Here is a 23,732-nt window from a genome sequence, read left to right on the forward strand (position 1 = left end):
ATCTACAGATGCCTCCCTCCCACAAATCCCACACTCTTAAAAGTTGAGCTGAGGAGCCTTGACATATTCACCCAATCACATACTAACGCCCCCATTTTGACTGCAAAGGTTGCTGTAAGCTGCCTAGAGCCCACTATTTAATGTAGGAAACTTCAAAATGTAAATAAAACATCCCCACTTCCCAAGAATCAGACAATCTCACTATTAACACAGCAGTTCTGCTGTAAACTGCCCAGGGGGAGAGGTGAGGATACTTACGGGGTATGTGCCCCCCGAGAGCGCCTTCCCAAGCATCACTATGTCAGGACGCACATTTTCATGCTCAGCTGCCAACAGCTTCCCGGTTCTGGCCAGCCCAGTCTGCACTTCGTCAGCGATGAGGAGTATCTGGTAGCATGAATGGGTGAGAGCTCATTTAGTACAGCGTGCGAGAGTAAAAATGACTTCTTGGCTGATGAAGATGTGTCGTAGTGTGGCTTGCATGGCGCATGGGAGGCGTGCAGGAAGGAGACGGCTCGCATGGCGCACGGGAGGCGTGCAGGAAGGAGACAGCTCGCATGGCGCACGGGAGGCGTCTGCTTGCATGGCGCATGTGAGGCTTGCATGGCGCACGGGAGGCTTGCAGGAAGGAGACGGCTTGCATTGCGCATGGGAGGCGTGCAGGAAGGAGACGGCTTGCATGGCGGCTTGCATGGCGCATGGGAGGCGTGCAGGAAGGAGACTGCTTGCATGGCGCATGGGAGGCGTGCAGGAAGGAGACTGCTTACATTGTGCATGGTGCACAGCTCTCGTACACCTGTCAGGTAGCCTTCATCAGGTACGATGACTCCTGCTTCACCCTGGATTGGCTCCACCATAAACGCTGCCACATCTGGATCCTGTAGAGCTCGCTGCAAAGACATTATGGAATTATAAATGGTTTGAAAAAGCTAGCCAGAGAGGATATAAGATATGACCAAGAGCATTTCTATTCTCTAACGAGAGCTGTACCTCAAGAGCTGGAAGATCATTGTATGGAATAATCTCAAACCCCGGCATGAATGGTCCAAAACCCTCGTAGCTGTTTGGATCTGTTGAGCTGGAGATGGCAGATAGCGTTCTACCCCAGAAGTTGCCAGCTGAAGAGAAGATTATAACACTTAACATTTATACAAAATACCGAGCAATTGTCAGACATGATGCACCATCTGCTGCTGCAAACAGGACACATTAAACGCAGAGGGGAGGAGAATGAGGACAAGATCTGGGGCAGCAAAATCCACAAGAGGCGAGTGGCGTCTTAGAGTTAAGCAATTTATTGCGGCATCCGAGGAGGACTCTGCCCTGGAAAGCTCATCCATCCATTGGTCTATAAGATGCCTCCCACCTTGTGTCCTTCCTATAACTTAGAAGCTGTGGTGTTTCACCCCAGACTGCACCTCAATCTAATTTGGATTAAGTCTGTTTGTTTATTCGAGAGAAACCATTTGAGCATGTGGAACAGCAATAGGGTTTTTGCCCAAAAAATATGCAAACTATTTGTTGGTAATTGAAAAGACAGTTTACAACCCTACATGAATAAAGTTTTAAAAGTTTGTAGCATATTTATCTCCCGACATTTTCTGCACAGCACTCAAGGCGAGTTCTTGTCTGTCCATATGGTTAACATAACCACAATAAAATAAATCCAGACAGCAAAACTGCACACATCTATGCAGTATCTTCCTAATACTCCACCAACGACAATCCAGAAGCTCCCTGACCAGAGAGCTAAATCCACTTGATTAAACACAGCACTTCGCTAGCTTGGACTAAATTCCACAAATACATTTAGATTTCCTGACTTGCAAAGATTGCCCAATGCCCTCAGCTCTTCGGGAGGGTATTCCAAAACCTGGGAACAGCGTTACGGGTGTTTAATTCATATTCCACTTTTCAGCAATTCAGGCACTGTAGGTATTTCCCTATTCCCAGAGGCACTGAACCATGAAGCCTTCAAAATCTCCTGGAACATCTTCGATTCCCAGTCTCAGATATGCTGGGTCCAGATAATGCAAGAAGTTTGAACAGAGTGAAAACAGGGAACCAGAGCAAGCTATTGAAAAGTAGGAGAAAGGAGCTGCCAGTGAGGTACAAGAGGCAGGCACCAAACCTCTGTTACTTGTAATCTCTGTAGGGCATTGCTCTGGCAGCCCCACATCAAGATATCGATATTACTAATGCCTGGACTACTGCATGAAGAGAGACCTATGAAACAAGCCCGGGACAGAACAGAAAGCTGGAATCCATCCCCTCTCCTAAAATTTATTTAGTGCTTTTTTATACCGGCATTCATGATAGATATGTCGGTTTACAAATACAGGGTTGAAACCTAACTATTAACATGGTATAGAGAAGACATAAGTTACAATGAACAGGGGTGCCATAACTGGGAAGAGGAAAATAAAGCAGACAGTAACTGGATAACTGTATCAAAATATTTACAAATTGTTGAGTAATCGATCTTAGTTGCCGAGGGAGCTCTATGGTTTATGGAAAGGCCTGTTTAAACAACCATGTCTTGAGCCTTTCTAAAAGTCAGCAGGCAAGGTTCTTGTCCGAGCTCTGGTGGGATGGAGTTCCAGATGGTTGGTCCCGCTGTGGAAAAGGCCCGTTCTCTGGTGGTTAGATGGTGGGTGGATTTTGTTGGGGGGGGGCATGCAGGGATCCTCTGTAGGCTTCTCTGATCGGTCTGGAGGAATTGTGGAGTCTGATAGGTAGTTTAAGATCCAAAGGGGCTTGGTTGTGAATGGTTTTATGGATGATGGTGAGGGACTTGTGTAAAATTCTGAAGCTGATTGGTAGCCAGTGCAAATTTCTGAGAATGGGTGTGATGTGGTCTCTTCTGCAGGTGTGTGTTAGGATTCTGGCTTCCGCATTTTGAAGCATCTGTAACGGTTTGGTAGATGAGGCTGGGAGACCTAGCAAGATAGAGTTGCAGTAATCTATTTTGGAGAATAAAACTGCCTGGAGCACTGATCTGAAATCATTGAAGTGCAGCAATGGTTTGATTCTTTTTAGTACCTGCAGTTTATAGAAGCAGTCTTTAGTAGTTTGATGAATTTTTTTTAGATTTAGACGGTTATCTATTAATACTCCCAGGTCTCTTGCGTGGGAGACCAGGGGATTGGGTGTTTGTATTGGTGAAGTATCGCTGTCATCGGGAGAAATGATGAGTTCGGTTTTGTCTGGGTTGAGTATTAAGTTTAGATTAGTGAGGAGGGAGTTGATTTCTTGGAGGCAGCCGTCCCAGAACTTGAGAGTTTTTGTAATAGACTCAGATATAGGGATCAGGATTTGGACGTCGTCCACGTAGAGATAGTGTTTTAATTTTAGGTTTGTTAGTAGTTGGCATAATGGAAGGAGGTATATATTGAAGAGAGTAGGGGATAAGGAGGAACCTTGGGGGACTCCTCGTGATGAATTGATGCGGGGGGATTCTTTATTATCGATTCGGACCTTGAAGCCTCTGTGAGGAAAGATTCAAACCATTTAAAGGCTGTTCCCGATATCCCAATATCGGCTAGTCTGTCGATGAGGATGGAACGGTTAACGGTATCGAAAGCCGCTGAGAGGTTGAGGAGTATCAATAGGAAGGATTGTCCTTTGTCCATACCCATGATAAGGTGGTCTGTTAGAGGAGGAGGGTTTCGGTGCTTAGAGCTTTACGAAACCTGTATTGGGATGGGTGTAGTATTTTGTGATCTTTGAGATAGTCGGAGAGTTGTTTGTTAACTATCTTTTCCATGATCTTGGCTATGAATGGCAGACTGGAAATAGGGTGGAAGTTGTTAGGTTCTCTAGTGTCTAGGTTGGGTTTCTTGAGGAGTGGTTTGAGAGAAGCGGGTTTTAGGTCGTCTGGGAAGATTCCTTGAGATAATGAGCAGTTTATGATATTAGCTAAAGGTTTGGAGATAGTGTCTGGTATCATTAGTAGTAATTTTGTTGGTATTTGGTCATAAGGTTAATGTTCATGTTTCAATGTATCGCCTCCCAGCCAATGTTTTGTTCCATTGTAAACTGGTGTGATCTATATTCTTTATAGGAATATCAGTATATAAAAATTATAAATAAATAAATATGGGTGGGAAGATGGTTTCAATTTATTTATTATAGATTCGATCTCCAAGGCAGAGGGGGGTTCAAAGGAGTTGAATGCTAACCCCTTGTTTGGGACTTGATATGAGCTGGGTGGAGCGGTAGGGCTTGAGGACAGGCACGTCAAGAGGTTGTGCCTGGTCATTAGGAATGGGTGGGGTGCTGGTTTGTGTGAGTTCCGATACGTAGGTGAATAGAGCTTTGGCGTCAAATATAAGGTTGTGAATTCGAGTGTAGAAATCTTTTTGTCCGTAGGGTAGTGTTTCTGTAAAGGTGGAGGGCAGATTTATAGGCAGATTGTGTGCTGTGGCATGGGGTCTTGCACCATTTATTTTCTGTCTGAGATTTTGTTTGAGTTTATGGAGCTCATTGGAGAACCATGGTTTTCTGTGTGAGGTGTAGTTGATGTTCTTTGTTATTAGTGGACATACTTTATTAGCTATTGTCTCAGTGATATTTTACCATGAAGATAGGGCTGAGTTGGGTGTCGAGAGGTCTAGTTGAGGTAGTTTTTCCACCAGAAGATTACTGATGGTATCAGAGGCGCATGATCTTCTGTAATGAAAAGTGGTTTGCAGTGGGTGCTTGGTGAGGCTTTCATTCATTGTGAAGTTGGTCGTGATTAAGGCGTGATCCGACCAGGGGACCGGAGTGCATTTGGGAGGGGAGGATGTTTGAGACCGGAGTTTATGAAAATGAGGTCCAGGGTGTGGCCAGCTTTGTGAGTGGGTTTATTGATAATTTGAATGAAGCCCATGGCCGATAGGGCAGAGAGAAATGCCTCACAATTGGTAGTTAGGGGGGTGCTATCAACATGAAGCTTGAAATCCCCTAGAATTAGGGCTGGGGAGTACAGGTTTATATATTTTGCGATGCTTTCCACAGTGGGTGAAGCGTCCATTTCGAGAAGTCCTGGCGGTGCGTATATGAGGAGTATTTGTAGTTGGTCAGTTTTGAAAAGGCCTAGTTCCAGTTTAGAGGCTGATTTGACTGGGATTTGAGATAGTTTCAGTTCTTTCTTGGCCGCTATAAGAAGGCCTCCACCTCTTCTTTTGTCTGGGGAGTGATAAGATATTGTAGAGATATGTGTGGGGAGTTGGTTGATTAGGGCTGTGTCTGTTGGTTTAAGCCATGTTTCTGTTATGGCGCAGATGTCTGGTTTTGTGTCTAGGAGGAAATCGATGAGGATATGTGTTTTCCTGGTGAGAGATTGAGCATTAAAGAGTGATAAGGAGAATAATGCAAGGCCTAGAAATTGTGTGATAGGGGAGATCATAATTGGGATGAGCGTCCTGCCAGAGCGTGATCTTGGTTCCGTGAGTGCTTTTCCAGTAGTGATGAGACTGGTGTAGCATGGGGATTGGGAGTCCTGCTGTCATATTGTTCCTATTGTTAGAGGAGGGGGGAAGATGTGAAATGATGGATGTTTTAGGGAGGCTGTGAGTTGAAGGTAGGTAGGTGAGTGCAGAGAAGGGAATCAGAGCAACCTCAAATGGGAACGAGCCTTCTCAATCTAAGCCTCTGGGGGAACTGAAGTCAGAACATAAGAAATTGCCATGCTGGGTCAGACCAAGGGTCCATCAAGCCCAGCATCCTGTTTCCAACAGAGGCCAATCCAGGCCACAAGAACCTGGCAATTACCCAAACACTAAGAAGATCCCATGCTACTGATGCAATTAATAGCAGTGGCTATTCCTTAAGTAAACTTGATTCTCTGATTGCAGGGTGGAAGACTATTTATGCAAGTTTACTTGGCATGAGCTACAGACAGTACCTGCAGGAGTCCCCTCCAGCCTCATTGTGTTCTCCTAGTGCCTCCTTCAACACCACTGGTGAGAGAATCTCACTCCCCTGGTCCTTGGTTGGCTCCACATTTACCCTTAGTATCACCTGGTTTATAGGACCCCTCTGCCGTGCTTCCCAGCACACTGCAGACACTGCATTAGGTACATCTACCCTTAGGATCACCTGGTTTATAGGACACCTCTGCCGCACTTCCCAGCACACTGCAGACACTGCATTAGGTACATCTACCCTTAGGATCACCTGGTTTATAGGACCCCTCTGCCATGCTTCCCAGCACACTGCAGACGCTGCATTAGGTACATCTACCCTTAGGATCACCTGGTTTATAGGACCCCTCTGCCACGCTTCCCAGCACACGGCAGATGCATTAGGTACATCTACCCTTAGGATCACCTGGTTTATAGGACACCTCTGCCGCACTTCCCAGCACACTGCAGACACTGCATTAGGTACTCAATGCTTCAGTGTATATTAAGAGTATTTCTTGCTTCTCATGGCTGCATAGTTAAATATCTGTGCTGTCTTCATAAAAGATATAGTTTTTGTTCAAATATACTATAAATAATCTATACTGGTTACAGCACTTAGTGTAACTGGGTTTAAAAAAGGTTTGGATAAGTTCCTAGAGGATAAAATCATAAACTATTACGGTAATTAATAAGCAATAGTAGCTTGTGATCCATCTAATGTTTGGGTAATTGCCAGGTACTTGCAGCCGGGATTGGTCTCTGTTGAAAACAGGACACTGGGCTTGAAGGACCCTTGGTCTGACCAGCAGTAACTGGCACAGACGCATGCCCTGTACAGATTATGCTATGATAAACAACCTGCTTATAACATCAGCTGATAGCACTTATGGAAGACTATTGCAATACACTACTCCTGGGCCTCCCAGCCAATTCTCTCAGACCACTACAACTCCTCCAAAATGCAGCGGAAAGACCACTCTCAAACACCAACAGATCTGAATACGTCATAGCAATCCTCAAACACCTGCACTGGCTACCCATTCCACACAGGATTCAACACAAAGTGCTATCACTCAAACACAAAGCACTTTACACCGATAAATTCAACTGGCTAAGCCCTGCCATACACTTTCAATCCACCAACACCGGACTCATCCCAACCCCATCAGCAAAAATGGCCCACCTAACCTCGACAAGGGACCGATCCCTAACAGTGGCAGGTCCAACACTATGGAACAGCCTACCACCCCAACTCAGGCTCAACCCCATTACCCAATCATTGAAAAAGAACCTGAAAACATGGCTCTTCAACAAAGCATATCCAACCACCCTTCACCCACCAGCACACACTTCCCCCTCAACATCCTCCACACAACCGTGCAATATTATGTCAACCCCAACGACCCAATTAATACAAAGTCCCAACCTTTTGCTCTACCTCTTATCTATAATAACTCTCCCCAGTCCAATTGCTAGGCACACTACAAAGGTGCCATGCAAAATGCTATAAACTCAGCTGTAAGCGCTTACTAAATTCAAGGTATAATTACATAATGTTACAAAGATCAATATAAAATGTCAAAGTCTTAATGTAAAACAAGTCTATGCTAAAAGTCACTTTACCCTCCATTGTCTCTGGTACAAACTTAGATTGTAAGCCCTCTGGGGATAGGGAAATGCCCACAGTCCCTGAATGTGAACTCATGTGATATGTCAGATTGAATGTCTGTATATAAAAATAAAAGGCATTGGAGGCTGATTATTCACTTGAAACAGCAACAGGCTATTCAGGAAGAGAGTGCATGCTGGAGATAGTCATTGAGAGGAGCTGGCAACACAGCCAGAACATACACAGGCAAATCAAGATAGAAAGGATCAGGTGAACATTTCATTTAAGGCTGCAGAAGTTAACATAAGAACATGCCATACTGGGTCAGACCAAGGGTCCATCAAGCCCAGCATCCTGTTTCCAACAGTGGCCAATCCAGGCCATAAGAACCTGGCAAGTACCCAAAAACTAAGTCTATCCCATGTAACCATTGCTAATGGCAGAGGCTATTCTCTAAGTGAACTTAATAGCAGGTAATGGACTTCTCCTACAAGAACTTATCCAATCCTTTTTTGAACCCAGCTACCCTAACCGCACTAACCACATCCTCTGGCAACAAATTCCAGAGTTTGAGCGTTGAGTAAAAAAGAATTTTCTCCGATTAGTCTTAAATGTGCCACATGCTAACTTCATGGAATGCCCCCTAGTCTATTATCCGGAAGAGTAAATAACAGATTCACATGTACCCGTTCTAGACCTCTCATGATCTTAAAGACCTCTATCATATCCCCCCTCAGTCTCTTCTCCAAGCTGAAAAGTCCTAACCTCTTTAGTCTTTCCTCATAGGGGAGCTGTTCCATTCCCCTTATCAAGTTCTTCAGCATCAGTTGCAGGAGTTGAGTAGAGAAGTTGCCAGTTAGTATAAGGGTGGTTAGGAGTGCCGACAACTCCTGCTTTTGAAGCTGTAGAATGTGTGCATCCTTAAATAAAAGTACAGATAGGATCAGGTGAATATATCTGCTACACCTCCTGATTTGCCTTCTTAAAAGAATGATAAACTGTGTGACATCCAGGTTTTTGGGGAATATGGGTAAAGTGTATATGTAGGGGGATAATACTGTAAATAGCTGCCAGAAAGGAGAAGCAGCTAGAACTTGAAAGATTATACTGTCCTTAACTACAGGATTTCTAATTCTCCAAACATCTATTACTTGAAATTGTTAATCACATCCTTGTTCTTTATGACTTCTCATTCTTCAGGTTTGCTTGAGCCATCACTAGTAATGTGCAAGTTTATCTCCAGCTATTTGTATCCCTTTCTCCTGAGATTCCTGGTCTCAGATAAGACTAAAAATGATCCCTTCAGCCTTTGGGGGAAGGGGAGATAGGTTAGAGACATAAAATCACTGGAAAGGAGACTGGGGATCCGCAAACTATGGCCAGAGGGCCAGATGCAGGCCTTGGGTACATTTCATCCATCTCCCAGCAGGAGCAGCACAGCAGGGACAGGAGCCTGATCTGCTGCAGCCACATCACATGCCGCTGCTACCAGCTCGCACACCTCAAGTCTGTGGTACACGTAGCAGCGAGTAGGTGGGATGTGTTGGTGCAAAGCCACCACAGATTTGCCAAGTTATGCTTTGCTGGAGTTAGTGCCACTTCCCGGACCAGAGACAGGGAGAGAAGCGTCAGCACAGCCCGATGGAGTCTGTCCAATGCAGGCCTCGGTAGTACCGAGCCACTGATGCCAGGGATGGTGGATGCTGGAGCTGCCAACTGTGCCGACATCTCTGGGGAAGGGCGTGGACATCACTCCCTAAGGATGCAGGCTTTGGTAGATAGGGATGAGATGTTTGTGAGTGGTGCACTACCTTTCCTCATACCTGTCTCTCCCCCTTCTTTTGTAAAATGCCAGGTTTCTGATACGAGCAAAACACTTCCTGGAGACACAATCCCGGCAGAGATACGGACTTTTCACCTGGGTTACAATGAGGATTTCTACATTGCCCGTTCCAGAGAGTTCTATGGAAAACATTACCGACGCCATTTGCCCTGGGAACCCTGCAAACTGAGGGCCTCTCCCCCAGTGCTCTGGGTGATTAAGTGTCCTATGTGCAGATGCCTGCACTGCAACGAATGAGGGGTCATTGGATGAGTGAAAGGGGGCGGCTCGGAAGTGATCTAAGTTTTTTTTCCTCAGAAGACAAGGACAGGGTCTACATTTCTGGAAATGTGCAGACAGGCAGAGGATGGGACTATAAAGCGAAGCCGATGTGGATAGGCACTGAGTTCTGTCCTATATTCCTACATATTCCTTACAGAAATCAGCTTTACTCTTCCTCATTTCCCTTGCTGATTGTGTCCACTCTTAAAAGTAAATTTTTTTAGTAGAATCGCAAGCCTTTTTTGAATTAAGATGAAAAGAAAAATTGCCTGCACCAACATTTTGCAATTTTGGGTGTAAGCATCAAGTGACCGTCTCAGATATATGATTTTGAAAAGTAAAAACAAGTTTTGATCTGCTCAACTTTAGCATTTTAGTTTTGAATCTCATATTTGAGAAAGATTGAGTATCTGAACTCACTAAATCTCCTGATACCTCTGAAGATGGCAGAGCCCAACACCAATATGGTCTCCAGAGCTTTTTTCAGTTTTTGACCATAGATCATATTTTGAAAACCCTGCATAACAAGTTTTGGCATTATTCAGAGTTTTAGACTTAGTTTATTGCTTAAATTCCAGGTCTGAAATTGGAAGATCAGAGAAGCCTTTCTGAAACGCCACCTCAATGCATGCTGAACTGGGAAGTCACAAGCAGTTTGATTAGTTCATAGAGGAGACCCAATCGGTCTAAGCTTATTCTGGTGCAAAGATGTGCAGACTGCCTTTCATTTCACATTTGAAGAAAAATGAAGAGGTAAAGATGCCCATGCTAGAAATATTCAAATGTGATGATTCAGCAGAATTGAAACAAATCTCAGTGTACCTGGAAGATGTAATAGGGTAAATTAGACTAAAGAGTAGCAAATCTCTTGGGCCAGATGGCATACATCCCAGAGAATTGAAAGAACTGAAAAATGAACTTACAAATTACTAATATCAGGTTCACAAACTATCATTAAAGTGATCTATGGTACTTGAAGACTGGAGGGTTGCCAATGTGACCTCAGTTTTAAAAAAAAGGATCAAGGGGTGATCCAAGAAGCTACAAACCAATGACATCTGTGCCATGCAAAATGATAGACTATCATAAAGAACAGAAACTGCTGAACATACTTTAATGGGACAAAGCCAGCATAGATTTAAACCAAGAGAAGTCTTGTCCCAGCAAGCTACCTTTTATTTTTTAGGTCAAATGTGGATAAAAGTGTTCCAGTTGATATAGTGTATCTGGATTTCCAGAAAGTATTTGATAGAGTCCCTCATGAGAGATTTCTTAGGAAAGTAAGAAGTCACAGGATTGGGGGCAGTGTCCTGTTGTGGACTGCAAATTGGTTAAAAGAGAGAAAACAGAGTAGGGCTAAATGGTAAATTTTCCCAATGGAGAAAGGTGAATAGTGGAGTCCCCCAGGGATCTGTTCTGGGACCGATGCTTTTTAATATATTTATAAATGACCTGGAAATGGGAAGAAGTGAGGTGAGCAAATTTGCTGATGACAAAATTATTTAAAGTTGTTAAATCACAAGAGGATTGTGAGAAACTGCAAGAGGACCTTGCATAACTGGGAGACTGGGCATGCAAATGGCAAACGAAATTTAATGTAGACAAGTGCAAAGTGATGCAGTTAGGGAAGAGAAACCCAATTATAGCAACAATGCAAGGTTCCATATCAGAAGTCACCACTCAGGAAAAGGACCTACGTGTAATAATTGATAATATGTTGAAATCTTCTGCTCAGTGTGCAGCAGCAGCCAAGAAAGCAAATAGCAGGCTGGGGATTATTAGGAAAGGAATGGAGAATAAAACAGAGAATATCATAATGTCTCTGTATCACTCCATGGTGCGACCTCATCTTGTGTTCATATATCATACACAAACAGAATGCTGGGGATTATTAGGAAAGGAATGGAGAATAAAACAGAGAATATCATAATGTCTCTGTATCACTCCATGGTGCATCCTCATCTTGTGCTCATATATCATACACAAACAGAATGCTGGGGATTATTAGGGAAGGAATGAAGAATAAAACAGAGAATATCATAATGCCTCTGTATCACTCCATGGTGCAACCTCATCTTGTGTTCATATATCATACACACACAGAATGCTGGGGATTATTAGGAAAGGAATGGAGAATAAAACAGAGAATATCATAATGTCTCTGTATCACTCCATGGTGCATCCGCATCTTGTGCTCATATATCATACACAAACAGAATGCTGGGGATTATTAGGAAAGAAATGGAGAATAAAACAGAGAATATCATAATGCCTCTGTATCACTCCATGGTGCATCCTCACCTTGTATTCATATATCATACACAAACAGAATGCTGGGGATTATTAGGAAAGGAATGGAGAATATAACAGAGAATATCATAATGTCTCTGTATCACTCCATGGTGCATCCTCATCTTGTGTTCATATATCATACACAAACAGAATGCTGGGGATTATTAGGAAAGGAATGGAGAATAAAACAGAGAATATCATAATGTCTCTGTATCACTCCATGGTGCATCCTCATCTTGTGTTCATATATCATACACACACAGAATGCTGGGGATTATTAGGAAAGGAATGGAGAATAAAACAGAGAATATCATAATGTCTCTGTATCACTCCATGGTGCAACCTCATCTTGTGTTCATATATCATACACAAACAGAATGCTGGGGATTATTAGGGAAGGAATGAAGAATAAAACAGAGAATATCATAATGCCTCTGTATCACACCATGGTGCATCCTCATCTTGTGTTCATATATCATACACAAACAGAATGCTGGGGATTATTAGGAAAGGAATGGAGAATAAAAGAGAATATCATAATGTCTCTATCGCTCCATGGTACGACCTTGTCCTGAGTATTGTGTGCAGCTCTGGTCACCGCATCTCAGGGAAGATACAGCAGAATTAGAAAAGGTACAGAGAAGGGCGACCAAGGTTAAAAAGGGATGGAACAGCTCCCCTATGAGGAAAGGTTAGAGAGGTTAGGGCTGTTCAGCTTGGAGAAGAGACGGCTGAGGGGAGATATGATAGAGGTCCATAAAATGAGTGGTGGAATGAGTAAACAATTGGTTGCTTTCTCTTTCAAAGAGTACAAGGACTATGGTACACACAATGAAGTTACTAGGTAATATATTTAACCCCTCTGAGAGTTCGTCCCAGCAGTTCATCCATTCCAGCCCCCCCCCACACCCCCGTCCTTCTATATCAAGTTAATTCTTCCTGCAAACCAATGTTATTTTGAATTTAATTGTTGTTAATATTGTATTTACTTTCAAGTTATATTTTTATGAATCTGCTATACTCACACTCAATATTTAACTTGTTTTTGTATGGAGTATGGAAACTCTCTGTTCACTGTTCCATGTAAAAAGCCCCAGTCTGGCGTCTAAGACCAGGGCAACTTATCCTTCTCTGTAAACCGGATTGATTTGTATCTAATACAGGAATTTCGGTATATAAAAATTAAAAATAAATAAATATTTAACACAAGAGAAAATATTTTTATACTCTATGCACAATTAAGTTCTTGAATTTCATTGCTAGAGGATGTGGATGAGATGAAAGCTATTAATGCTGTGCTTTAAAAGGGTTAATTTACAGAAATCCACTTCTTATTCTTGGGATAAGCAGCAGGGAATCTCTCTATCCCTTGGGATCCTGCCAAGTACTTGTGGCCTGGATTGGCCACTGTTGGAAACAGGATACTGGGCTTGATGGACCCTTGGTCTGACCCAGTATTGCAAGTCTTATGCACTTACAGCATATAAGTGGGGGAACAAAATGTGCACAACTTGTGTCAAAGTCAGAGAAATGCTATTTCAGTCAGGTCTGTAGGGACAACGCAAAGCCATGGCTATAGAGGCAAAATACATAGGAGCCCAAAGAGCTGTATCATGGACAATTTGTATTCATGAAAGAGTAAGTGGGTACAGGCTGGTCAAGCAGCAGAGGCATGTCCTGTGCCCCTGCCACTCAAGGATTAAGTCCATATGGACTAATGTGCATGGTCTGGGAGAGGGATCTTGGGGTGACAGTGTCTGGAGATCTGAAGGTGGAAAAGCAATGTGAGAAGGAGATATCTAAAGCCAGAAGAATGCTGGGCTGCATAGAGAGAGGAATATCGAGTAAGAAAAGGGAAGTGATTTTCCCCTTGTACAGGTCCTTGGTGAGGCCTCACCTGGAGTACTGGGTTCAGTTCTGGAGACCGTATCTCAAAAAAGATAGAGACAGGATGGAGGCGGTCCAGAGAAGGGAGACCAAAATTTAAGGTCAGCATGGGAAGACATGAGAGGCTGAAGGGTCTGAATATGTGCAGCCTGGAGGAGAGGAGGTGCAGGGGAGATGGATACAGACCTTCAGATATCTGAAAGGTTTTAATGATGCATGAACTTCTAATGTTTCCTTTCCAGCAGAAAAGGCTTGAACTAGGGGGTCACAAAATGAAACTCCAGGGAGGAAGACTCAGAACCAATGTCAGTAAATATTTCACCAAGGAAAAGCTGGTGGATGCCTGGATCGCCCTTCCATAGGAGGTGGAAGATAAAAACAGTGAAAGACTTCAAAGGAGCATGGGATAAATACTGTGGATCCAAAGAAACAAAGAAAAGAGTGCATGGGGGTAACTTGCGACTCTTAAATAAGCCTCGATACTGTTAATGCAGCTCCATCATTACTCTCTGCTTCAAAGGCAGAGGGAAAAGGAGAAACGGATTCAGGCAGAACCGAGGGCCCCAACTTTTATGGTTTGGGGAACAAACATGGGGGTAACTTGGTGATGCGGCTTTTACTACCCTTAATCACTAAGCCTGATACTTTTGCTGCAGCTCCAACATTGCTCTCTGCTTCCACAGCAAGGGTGGAGGGAAACTGGATTCAAACAGCATCCAAGGGCCCTGACTTACAGTCTCAGAAAGTGGTGAGCATGGGGATAGCCTGCACAGCTGGCAGCAAGTATTGGCATAAGCATAACCTTGCTGGGCAGAATGGGTGGATCATTTGGTCCTTTTCTGCCATCGTTTCTATTTTACTCTAGAAACATCTGCAAAACTGCTTTGAAAGCATAATCCACGGAAAGCCAAGGAGAAAGACAAGAGTTCAACCTCCTAGGAGTTTACATGGTAATGGGGCAGGAGAAAAAAAAAAACCCAACAAACCCAGACTTTAGTTTTAGGAGTTTTATTATACTGCTGTGGATTTATTTTGGTTTTTAGTATAAATTTAAGTTGAATTATGTTTTTGTATTTTATTTATAGTTTTGTTTCATATTAATGTTTATTTTATTTAAAATCTTTTCTATATCATCATTAAGTAAATATCACCACAACGGTTTACAGATAGGCATGTATAACAACGTTAGAATTAAATTGGGTAATACTAATTAACAAAATGCCAGTAAACTCTGGTTACATATTTTAACTACGTGCTGTGAGCTGATGTTCTGCTGCCGGCTTTCTTTTTTTCAATTCTCCGTTTTCTTTGTAAAACGCTTGTTTGAAAATATGTTGTATGTTTACTATGTATTTTATGTTTACTGTTTAAGCCAGCCTGGAGTCTTGTATGAATGAGTGATATATAAAAGTTGAAGATACCTCATTGTAAAGCTTGGATTTAATTATGCAAAAAAAAAAATAGTTAAACACAGGGCTTCCAAAATAAGATCTATGGTCAAAAACTGAAGAAAGCTCTGTAGATGTTACCACTGGCCTCTGCCATCTTCAGGAGTAGCAGAAGACTGCAGCTCCAGTGAAGACTTACAGGCCGATACAGTACAGTGTGCTCTGGCCGAGCGCACTGTTAACCCATGATTGGACGCACGTTTTGGACACGCTAGCGTTACCCCTTATTCAGTAAGGAATAATAGCACGTCCAAAACGCGCGTCCAACCCCCCCCGAATCTAATAGAGCCCGCAACATGCAAATGCATGTTGATAGCCCTATTAGGTATTCCTGCACGATACAGAAAGTAAAATGTGCAGCCAAGCCCACATTTTGCTTTCAGATATTAGCACCTACCCAAAGGTAGGCGTTAATTTCTCTCGGCACTGGGAAAGTGCACAGAAAAGCAGTAAAAACTGCTTTTCTGTGCACCCTTCGACTTAATATCATAGCGATATTAAGTCGGAGGTCCCGAAAGTTAAAAAAAAGTAAAAAAAAAATAGAAAAAAAAAATTTGAAATAGGCCTGCGGCTCACAGGTCGAAAACCGGACACTCAAACCCGCTGACAGCCGCCGCTCCTGTCAAAAAAAAAAGTGGCACTAGGGACGCGCTAGTGTCCCTAGTGCCTCTTTTTACCGCCGGCCCTAGTTTTAATAAATTAAAATACTGTATTGCGCGCACAGGAGAGAGCGGGCGCTCGTCCGCTCTCCCACGATTTTAGTATATCGGCCTGTTACTTAGGAAGCAGCTTGGTACAGAATGAGTGTCTCTGGTAGATACTCTTACATGTAATTGCCAGGTTCTTATGGCCTGGATTGGCCTCTGTTGGAAACAGGATGCTGGGCTTGATGGACCCTTGGTCTGACCCAGCATGGCAAGTTCTTATGTTCTTATGTAATATGCATAAGTGTTTTGAGGATTTTAGTTCAGTTAGATATAGCTTTTGATATGGTATGAGATTTTTTAAGCTATTTTAGGAGTTTCTTAGAAGTCAAATCATAGGCAAGCAAGATACTAACAAAACACAGAATAAGACAGGAGAAGGTTTGAAAACCAGAAGCAGCATATTCAAGTATTATCCACATGAGAGCAGTATGCAACCAAGTACAAAGAGCACAAAAGAAACCCTGGTATAAGGAAGCTACATCATGAAATGGTCCCCATATTTGTTTATAGTTTGAATGTTAACCCTTAATTTTTCCAGGTCAGCTATATTCTAGGTCTGAACACGCCAATAATCCAGGCAAGGGTTACATTTCCAAAAAGTAGCTATAGTAGAACAGGCAGCCAGCAACAGCTAACCCATTAAAGGCCTAAATTTCAAGGGGGATATAGGATCCATCCCCATCTGCTGAGGATTCAGAGTAAAGGCCTAAGATAGATTGGAGCACCAAAAATGTCAGTTCTCTTGTGCAATCTCCAGCCAAAAGTACAAACCCCCCTGACAATACCACATATGCAAGGAGGTGCCAGACTCATCAAATGTCCTCAATGTGGGCTTTTATCAGGAAAGTTTTGTACAGAAAACAGAGGTGCAGTTACTTCATAGATTTTAAGCGCTACACGACGCATAAAAACAGATGCATGAAAGGCAGAAGACCAGACAGACAAGTCTGGAAATCTAATTCTAATCCAAGGTCATCATTCCAAACATCAAAAGCTGCGGTGTACAGAAGCCACATTTATCAGCAAGAATACCTCTATAATAGTATAGCAACAGCTTTAGAAAAATTGCCTACAACTGTCAAAATCCTCCAGTTTATTTAATGATGGCAGCAGCCTGGTCAGATCAAAATATCTGCCGAGGGCCTACCTGAGTGATATCCTCTGAGCTCCTGAAACATCTGAAAGCCAGTGTCATCCCAAAGCTGGACAATGAAGATCAGTCCCTTAGTTTTCCATTCCTTAAAGATATTACTGCCTACGAATTTGCATATACAAGGACAGTCACTGGTACTCCCCCTGCTGTCTCATACCTAAACATTTCAATAGTTGCCTCCAAACTTGCAAGATGTATGCAGATAACATGGAGTCAAAAAAGGGGAGCATAGCCAAGCCAATCTCTTCAACTTGCTCTTTTTCTATCACCAGTCAAAGACCTGCAGTCCATGAGCCAAGCTTTTAAACTAAGTAATCTAGCCACAAATTAGGAAAAGCCTTTTAGTCAGCCACATGTGATCCATCTGAATCCTGGCTGGTCAATGCTGTCCGATATACTTAACAATAGCACTATGAAGATCAGCAAAGACAGTAACCAGTATCTCACATGCGGAAATGTAGAAGCTTGGCAGGGATACTCTTTTTTAAAAAGTTAATTCTTCCAGCCCACTAGACAAGTCATGTCAAGCCAGCAAGTCTGCTTTATTTGCCCTAGAGGACCAGTAGAATTCTTTAAATAAAGATCCCGCAGATCTCTTGGTATATATGCGCCTAAATACTTGAATATATCACTTGCTTCCCAGAAATCCATCAAGCATACAGGAACAATGACCTTACAACCCACCTGGAACAATTCCAACTTATTAAAATTGACTTTGTAACAGGAAAAAGCTCCATACTTAATTCAAAAGATCCAGCACATAGGCCCAGATTGCCTCAGACAAGACAAACCAGAACATTGTCTGCATACAATGAAATTCTTAGCTCAACCTCCACTCAGAATCCATGAATGTCTGATTGCTGCCTAATGGCAACTGCCAGCAGCTCAACAGGGGGACAAAAGGAACCTTGCCTAGTACCACGACCTATATAAAAAAAAAATGGAGGCAGCCATTAGTGACAATACGCGCACTTGGTCTCATACGTTGCGAGAATCCAACTGATTAATCTACCTGGGATTCTGATGTGCATCAAGACCTCAAACAAGAAAGCCCATGAGAGCCTAAGGCCTTTTCTGCATCCAGCAGAACCGTTCCAGAAAGACCTTTCTTCTTTGCTAAATATAAGATAAATAGGTCACAAGTGTTGGATGTAGAACATCTACCCTTAAATCTAGTCTGGTTTACATGCACCAGTCTAGGAAGAGTTTTAAGCCTCAACTGCAAGACCTTTGCCAATATTTTTACATCCAAATTCAAACTCCATACTTCCAACAGACCAATTAGAGAAATCCACAAAGGAGCGCTACAATCCCCTCCAACCAAAGCTATTCGCCTCATCTCGACCAGGGTCCGAGCTTTTTCTTTAGCAGGTCCAAACATCTGGAATAGCCTCCCCGCAGACCTCAGGCTGGAACCATGCCTACTAACATTCAAAAAAAAACTTAAGACTTGGCTGTTCCAACAAGCCTTCTCGGATCCTTCAGACTCACAATAGACAAACAACCTATTCACGAACTACGGAACCATGCTACTATTTATGTTGCCTATTATTATGATTATCCTAATACCTCAGATAATATTCTTTCCTGTTTAATCTGAATCCATTGCAACTTTTGTGTTTAAGTTATTGCCCTTCTCGGGCCTTTTTATTCTACTTACTTCCAAGCTGTAAAGCCTCCAAGTTTATAGTCCTTGTTTAATGTAACTTACTGCTCTCCTCTGATTATATTGTACTGTTCCATTTCTGTTACAAGTTCTCTATCCCCCGTTCGATGTAAACCGATCTGATATGGTATTTAACCATGAAGTTCGGTATAGAAAAATGCTAAATAAATAAATAAATAAATGAGATGGGTCTATATAAGCAGCAGTCCTGAATATATCTTTACCCTGCTTAAGAGTGAGTGAAATAGTTGCATCAGTTGTATCTCAAATCAAACCCCTCCAAACCAGCCCCATTGTATATAGGAAGAAAAGGAGCAATCTCCAATAGGTTTGGGTTTTTTTTAAATCAATATAGTACCCATCAGGGCCAGGACACTTACCACCCGGGAGAGCCTTAACCGCTGACTGGATCTCAGAGTAATAGCTGATGAAAGCTGTTGCGCATCAGAAAGCATTGGTAGATCTAATGACGCAAGAAATTGCAGAATATCAGGTTTGTCCACCAATACAGGATCTGTGTAGAGATCCTCAAAATATCAGACAAAAGCCATCTTGACAGCAGATAGGGTAGTTATGTTACCCGCCTGGGTCTTAATGCTCATGTTTGATCTACAAAGCTTCCTTTTAACTGCCCTAGCTAAGAAAGCCCCCAGCCTGTCACTGATATTTTAATTGTTTTTAGCTTGATTTAGACCTTTAATGGCTAGAAAAGTGTACATAGGTGATATTTTTGGACAATGCTGAACTTAGGGGTTCTGCAAGGATCTGACTCGTGTCTGGTTCTTTAATATTTGTGACCCCTGGATAGAGTATTCGCTTCCTATAGCATGTATTATGAAGTTTGTCGATTTACAGAAGACAGCTTCCCAATGGAATTATATATTTTTGGATCGATTGAGGGTTGGATATATAAAAATAAGTTGTATTGTGGGTTTCAAAGGACCCTTTATCTGGGAATTTCTAAGCTATTCAGATTCCTGCAATTTGGGAGGTTCCAGACTGTCAGGATAAACCATTTGATATGCTGGAGATCTTGTGTCCTGTTCTGCAGGCTTTAGTTCTGAGTGAAAGATTGCAATGAGGTATATCTGGGGCTCCCCACAGTTTTACTAAGTGTACTCCCAACTAGTGCAAAATGCATCTGCAGAGGATTTCTCCAAAACTACACAAGTTGCAGTGGCTTCCACAGTTCATGGGATTATTTACAATCCAAGTCCTCCTAGCTTAGTGATGTGCTTGGATACATATACTGGACAGATGGAGGACTTTTCAGAATAGATAAACAAACAAGCTTGAAAATCACTCCACAGTACAATAGGAATCTTCGATCAAACAACATCTCTCATCTATTAATTCCTCCCATCAAAGATGCCCATCTATCCATTGCCTGTCCTAAAAAAATGGAACTCACTACCACCTTATTTAAGAACTCAAACTAATATAAAAACGTTCGAGAAGGATCTTAAGACTTTCCTTTTTCACAAAGTCTACATTAATGATTTAATTCAACAATCTAACTTCAATCAATACTACCAACCAGACCCATGCAAGAGATACTGAGCTAACATCTGGCATCAGCCATTGTAGCAGCAATATGAACTTATAACAACGCTAGAAGTCCATTCCAAAGATGAATAAATGCCAAGACTATTACCTTCCTCCTTTTCCCTTTACTTTCTTGTCCTCCCTTTTTCACCACCAATCTCACTCCCTTCCCTTCATCTCTCCCACTGTTAATTTATGTAACTATGTTTTAATTGTATATTCTTTGTTTGATTTCTGTAAACCGTTATGATGGCTGCACCGAATGACGGTATAACAATGAACAATAAATAAATTCAACTTGCAGTTCCATGTTAGCATAAGATGGAAGCTTCCTAGCCAGCTGGGGAAGATGTTGATTACTCTAAGTTTAGAAAGACATTGCAGGCTGTCTTGACTGTTTATTACTATGATTTCCTAGGTCTAGTTTTTTAGTTAATTTTTCGAGGATATATTTGTGTTATTGTAATTATGAATGTTTTTAACATGTAATCTGCACTGAGCAGAGAATTTTGGAAGATGTGCAATTTGAAAAAATAAAAGATAAGCAGTCTGTCACAAGAAGTGCCTTCATTTACTCTGCCAAGCAGCCTTGGACAACATCCCTGAAGAGGACTCCTTCACTAAAAAGAGTGTTTACACTGATAAACTAGCAGAAGCCACAAGAAATCATTTCTGAAAGCTATTATACATTTTTATTCTAAATTCATGGCAAAATAAGAGGCTTATTTTTCCCACAACAGGCACTTAAGAGTAAATAGTTGCCAACTGGTGCTGCTCTAGAACTCAGATTGATATTTTGCTTTTGTGATAAACGTCTCCGATAAGTAGCATGAAACCATTTGTGCATGAGTGCCATCTTGTCCGACAGCAGCAGTCAGCCTTTCAAATCTATTTCTTTCGAGTCCTATCTTCCCCAAGTTTCCATTGCTTCAGTGAACTTCACAGCCGATGTACTATACCTGCAAAAATAATTTTTGCTTTGTATTTCCGAATTCCCTTCACAGTGTAAGCCCACTTGCGAGCCAGCTTGCATGCCGTCTCCCCAGCTTCCACACCTGAAAATAAAATGACAGTATTACTACCCAACTATTCTTGTTCTCACCATTCTGGACCACGCACAGTAACAATCATGACTGAAGTCATGAACAGGAAATTATAGTAACTCATGGTTGATTTCAAGGTATTTAAGGCGGCTCTAAAAACCTGGTTGTTTAAGAGGGCTTTTGAGTAAAGGCTCAAATGGATGAAGCTTACAGTCATGCTGATCATTCAGATGTTTGGATTGATCATTCAGGGTTTGGAATGGGACAAAAACTTTTCTAACTTTTTTATAGTGTGTGATGACTTTTGTAATATGATTATGTATGTTAGATTGTAAGCCGCCACATTTGGTGGAGTGCACAACTAAGAAATTCAATCAATCTTTTTACCATATTACCAAATTTGCATATTCTCTTTATGCAAGACTGAAAAAAAGGCAAGAAAAGAGCTTATAAAAGGAGATGGAGACTATAGAAGTGCCATGGATGGACTCCAGACTTTCAGGAAGCTGCGATGTGTGACACCTAAGAGTCAGCTTCCTGATATGCAGATTAAAAATCAAAATATGATTCAGACACCAGTGTAAAGCTTCTCCAGACAGTGCAGCAATGCAGGCTCCCATCTTAGAGAGACCACAGACCCAATTACCTGTATTTATTGGCAGAACTTTGTTGTAGTTGAAGAGTTTTGTGATGTATTCCTCATATTCCCCAAGTTCAACATTGTAGAAAGCTCTAGATGTAAGGGTAAGTTTCTCTGCTTGGGACTTGAGAGCAGCAATAATCTTTGGGTGACAGTGGCCTTGGTTGACTGCACTGTAAGCACTCAAGAAGTCAAAGTACTTCCTGCCTTCAACATCCCACACATAAACACCTAGAGATGAACAGATGCAGAAAGCAGAGGTTTTTATGATCATAGACACTGGAACAAACAAACATTCACTAAAAGAAGGTTATATCAGGAACTAAGCATCTGATGTGCCACTGCATGAACTTGTGATCTTGTTTACCTTTGGATCTGCAACACTAAGAACTGCAGACTCATCTGTTGATGCTACTCGAGGTTTTAAATGCATCCCCAGACACCTTTTCTTCAACCCAATCTAAGGGGTGAGCCAAACCTTTCCCAGAGTCCAACCAACAGAGGCTGTGGGGGCCCAACTGTACCTTTTCCCTTTTCCAGTGCTACCGGCAGTGGGTGATAGTTGTGCGCGCCGTATTTTGCTTCACGCTCAAACACATAGTCCGAGGTAAGTGGCTCTTTCAAGGTTTTCTGGGTCAGAGCTGTTGGAGCGGAATTAATTGAAGCATGAACACCACGACATAGGTTGCTGAATGTTTGTCTCTGAGCAAGCTTGGAAAACATCTTCACAACTTCAGAAAGACCTTACTGGAAATAAAAATAAATAAATAAAAACAGGTCCAGCAATAACACATTTCATAACTAAGGCTTCCTCTCTCTAACATCTCTACAGAGGCACTACAAGCCCCAAAACGAAAGTAGTGTTCCAGGAATCAACATGATCCTTTCTACAGACAATTAAAAACCCCTATCACAAGTCATGCACGAGGCTACAGAGAGAATATCAACTCAACCCATGCTATCAACCACCTTCTGTACTCGAGTCAAAAGGAAGAAGCGCCTTAAACAAAATTCTTCTCTCAGATTAGCCCAGGTACCAGCATTAGCAGCTGTTTCCATCATTCATGGTATAATTTACAATTATAGACCCAAAAGAAAGCATTTAAGCTTATTTCTTGAGCTTCCCTGGAATTTCTATGCTTTAGGACTAAGTTGCTCCAGCTACCCTCTCAAGTGGGACCGTACTTTGTCTATATTTTTCAGCCTTTGTAAGAACAACCACTCTTGAGTCCTAACATATACATTACAACAGAGAAAAGCCAAACAGAAAAATTGCAGTATACTTAAGTGTAGTTTATCACATGTTGCTAATGGCTTCACCGAATGACGGTATATAAAACTCAACAAATAAAATGGCTGCAGACATAGCCTGTCTGCCATTCTCTTCATGGACCCTATTGCTGACAGCATTATAAGTATTACTATTACCATCTGGAGGCATAAGGGTTGTTCAATTATCTGCAATAAAAAGAAGCAGCCAACTCATCTGAAAAAGTAAGTCCCTAAAAAAAGCCTTCCCAACTGATCAGCATCTGAATATCTGCCCCAACTTACAGAAGGATGAAAAACCCAGGATTAGAATCGTGGGTCAGACACTCCTACTCTCCCAAACTGGGCAGCATCCAGGATATCTGCCCACTCCCACAGAGGAGCAGGAAACTCAGAAATAAAGGTGTTATAGTGAGCAATGGAAGGGTAAGAGCAGTGAGACATTCTCACCAACAGTACCGGCCTTTTCTGCATTGGA

The 23,732-nt window shown here is 42.2% G+C and overlaps 1 protein-coding gene across 1 annotated transcript in view; it reads right to left on the reverse strand.

Annotated features, from left to right (window-relative positions):
- OAT (ornithine aminotransferase) overlaps positions 1–22,752 on the reverse strand; it is a 31,152-nt gene extending 8,400 nt beyond the window's left edge. The window contains exons 1-6 of the mRNA XM_029610607.1: positions 22,510–22,752; positions 21,992–22,216; positions 21,262–21,357; positions 991–1,118; positions 768–890; positions 259–387 (exon numbers count right to left, since the gene is read on the reverse strand). Of these exons, the coding sequence (XP_029466467.1) occupies positions 259–387; positions 768–890; positions 991–1,118; positions 21,262–21,357; positions 21,992–22,216; positions 22,510–22,708 (900 nt within the window). The 5' untranslated portion in view covers positions 22,709–22,752. The remainder of the gene's footprint in view (positions 1–258; positions 388–767; positions 891–990; positions 1,119–21,261; positions 21,358–21,991; positions 22,217–22,509) is intronic.
- Between the last annotated feature and the right edge of the window lie 980 nt (positions 22,753–23,732).

Source organism: Rhinatrema bivittatum, chromosome 7, assembly GCF_901001135.1.
Source record: "Rhinatrema bivittatum chromosome 7, aRhiBiv1.1, whole genome shotgun sequence".
Lineage (NCBI taxonomy): Eukaryota > Metazoa > Chordata > Amphibia > Gymnophiona > Rhinatrematidae > Rhinatrema > Rhinatrema bivittatum.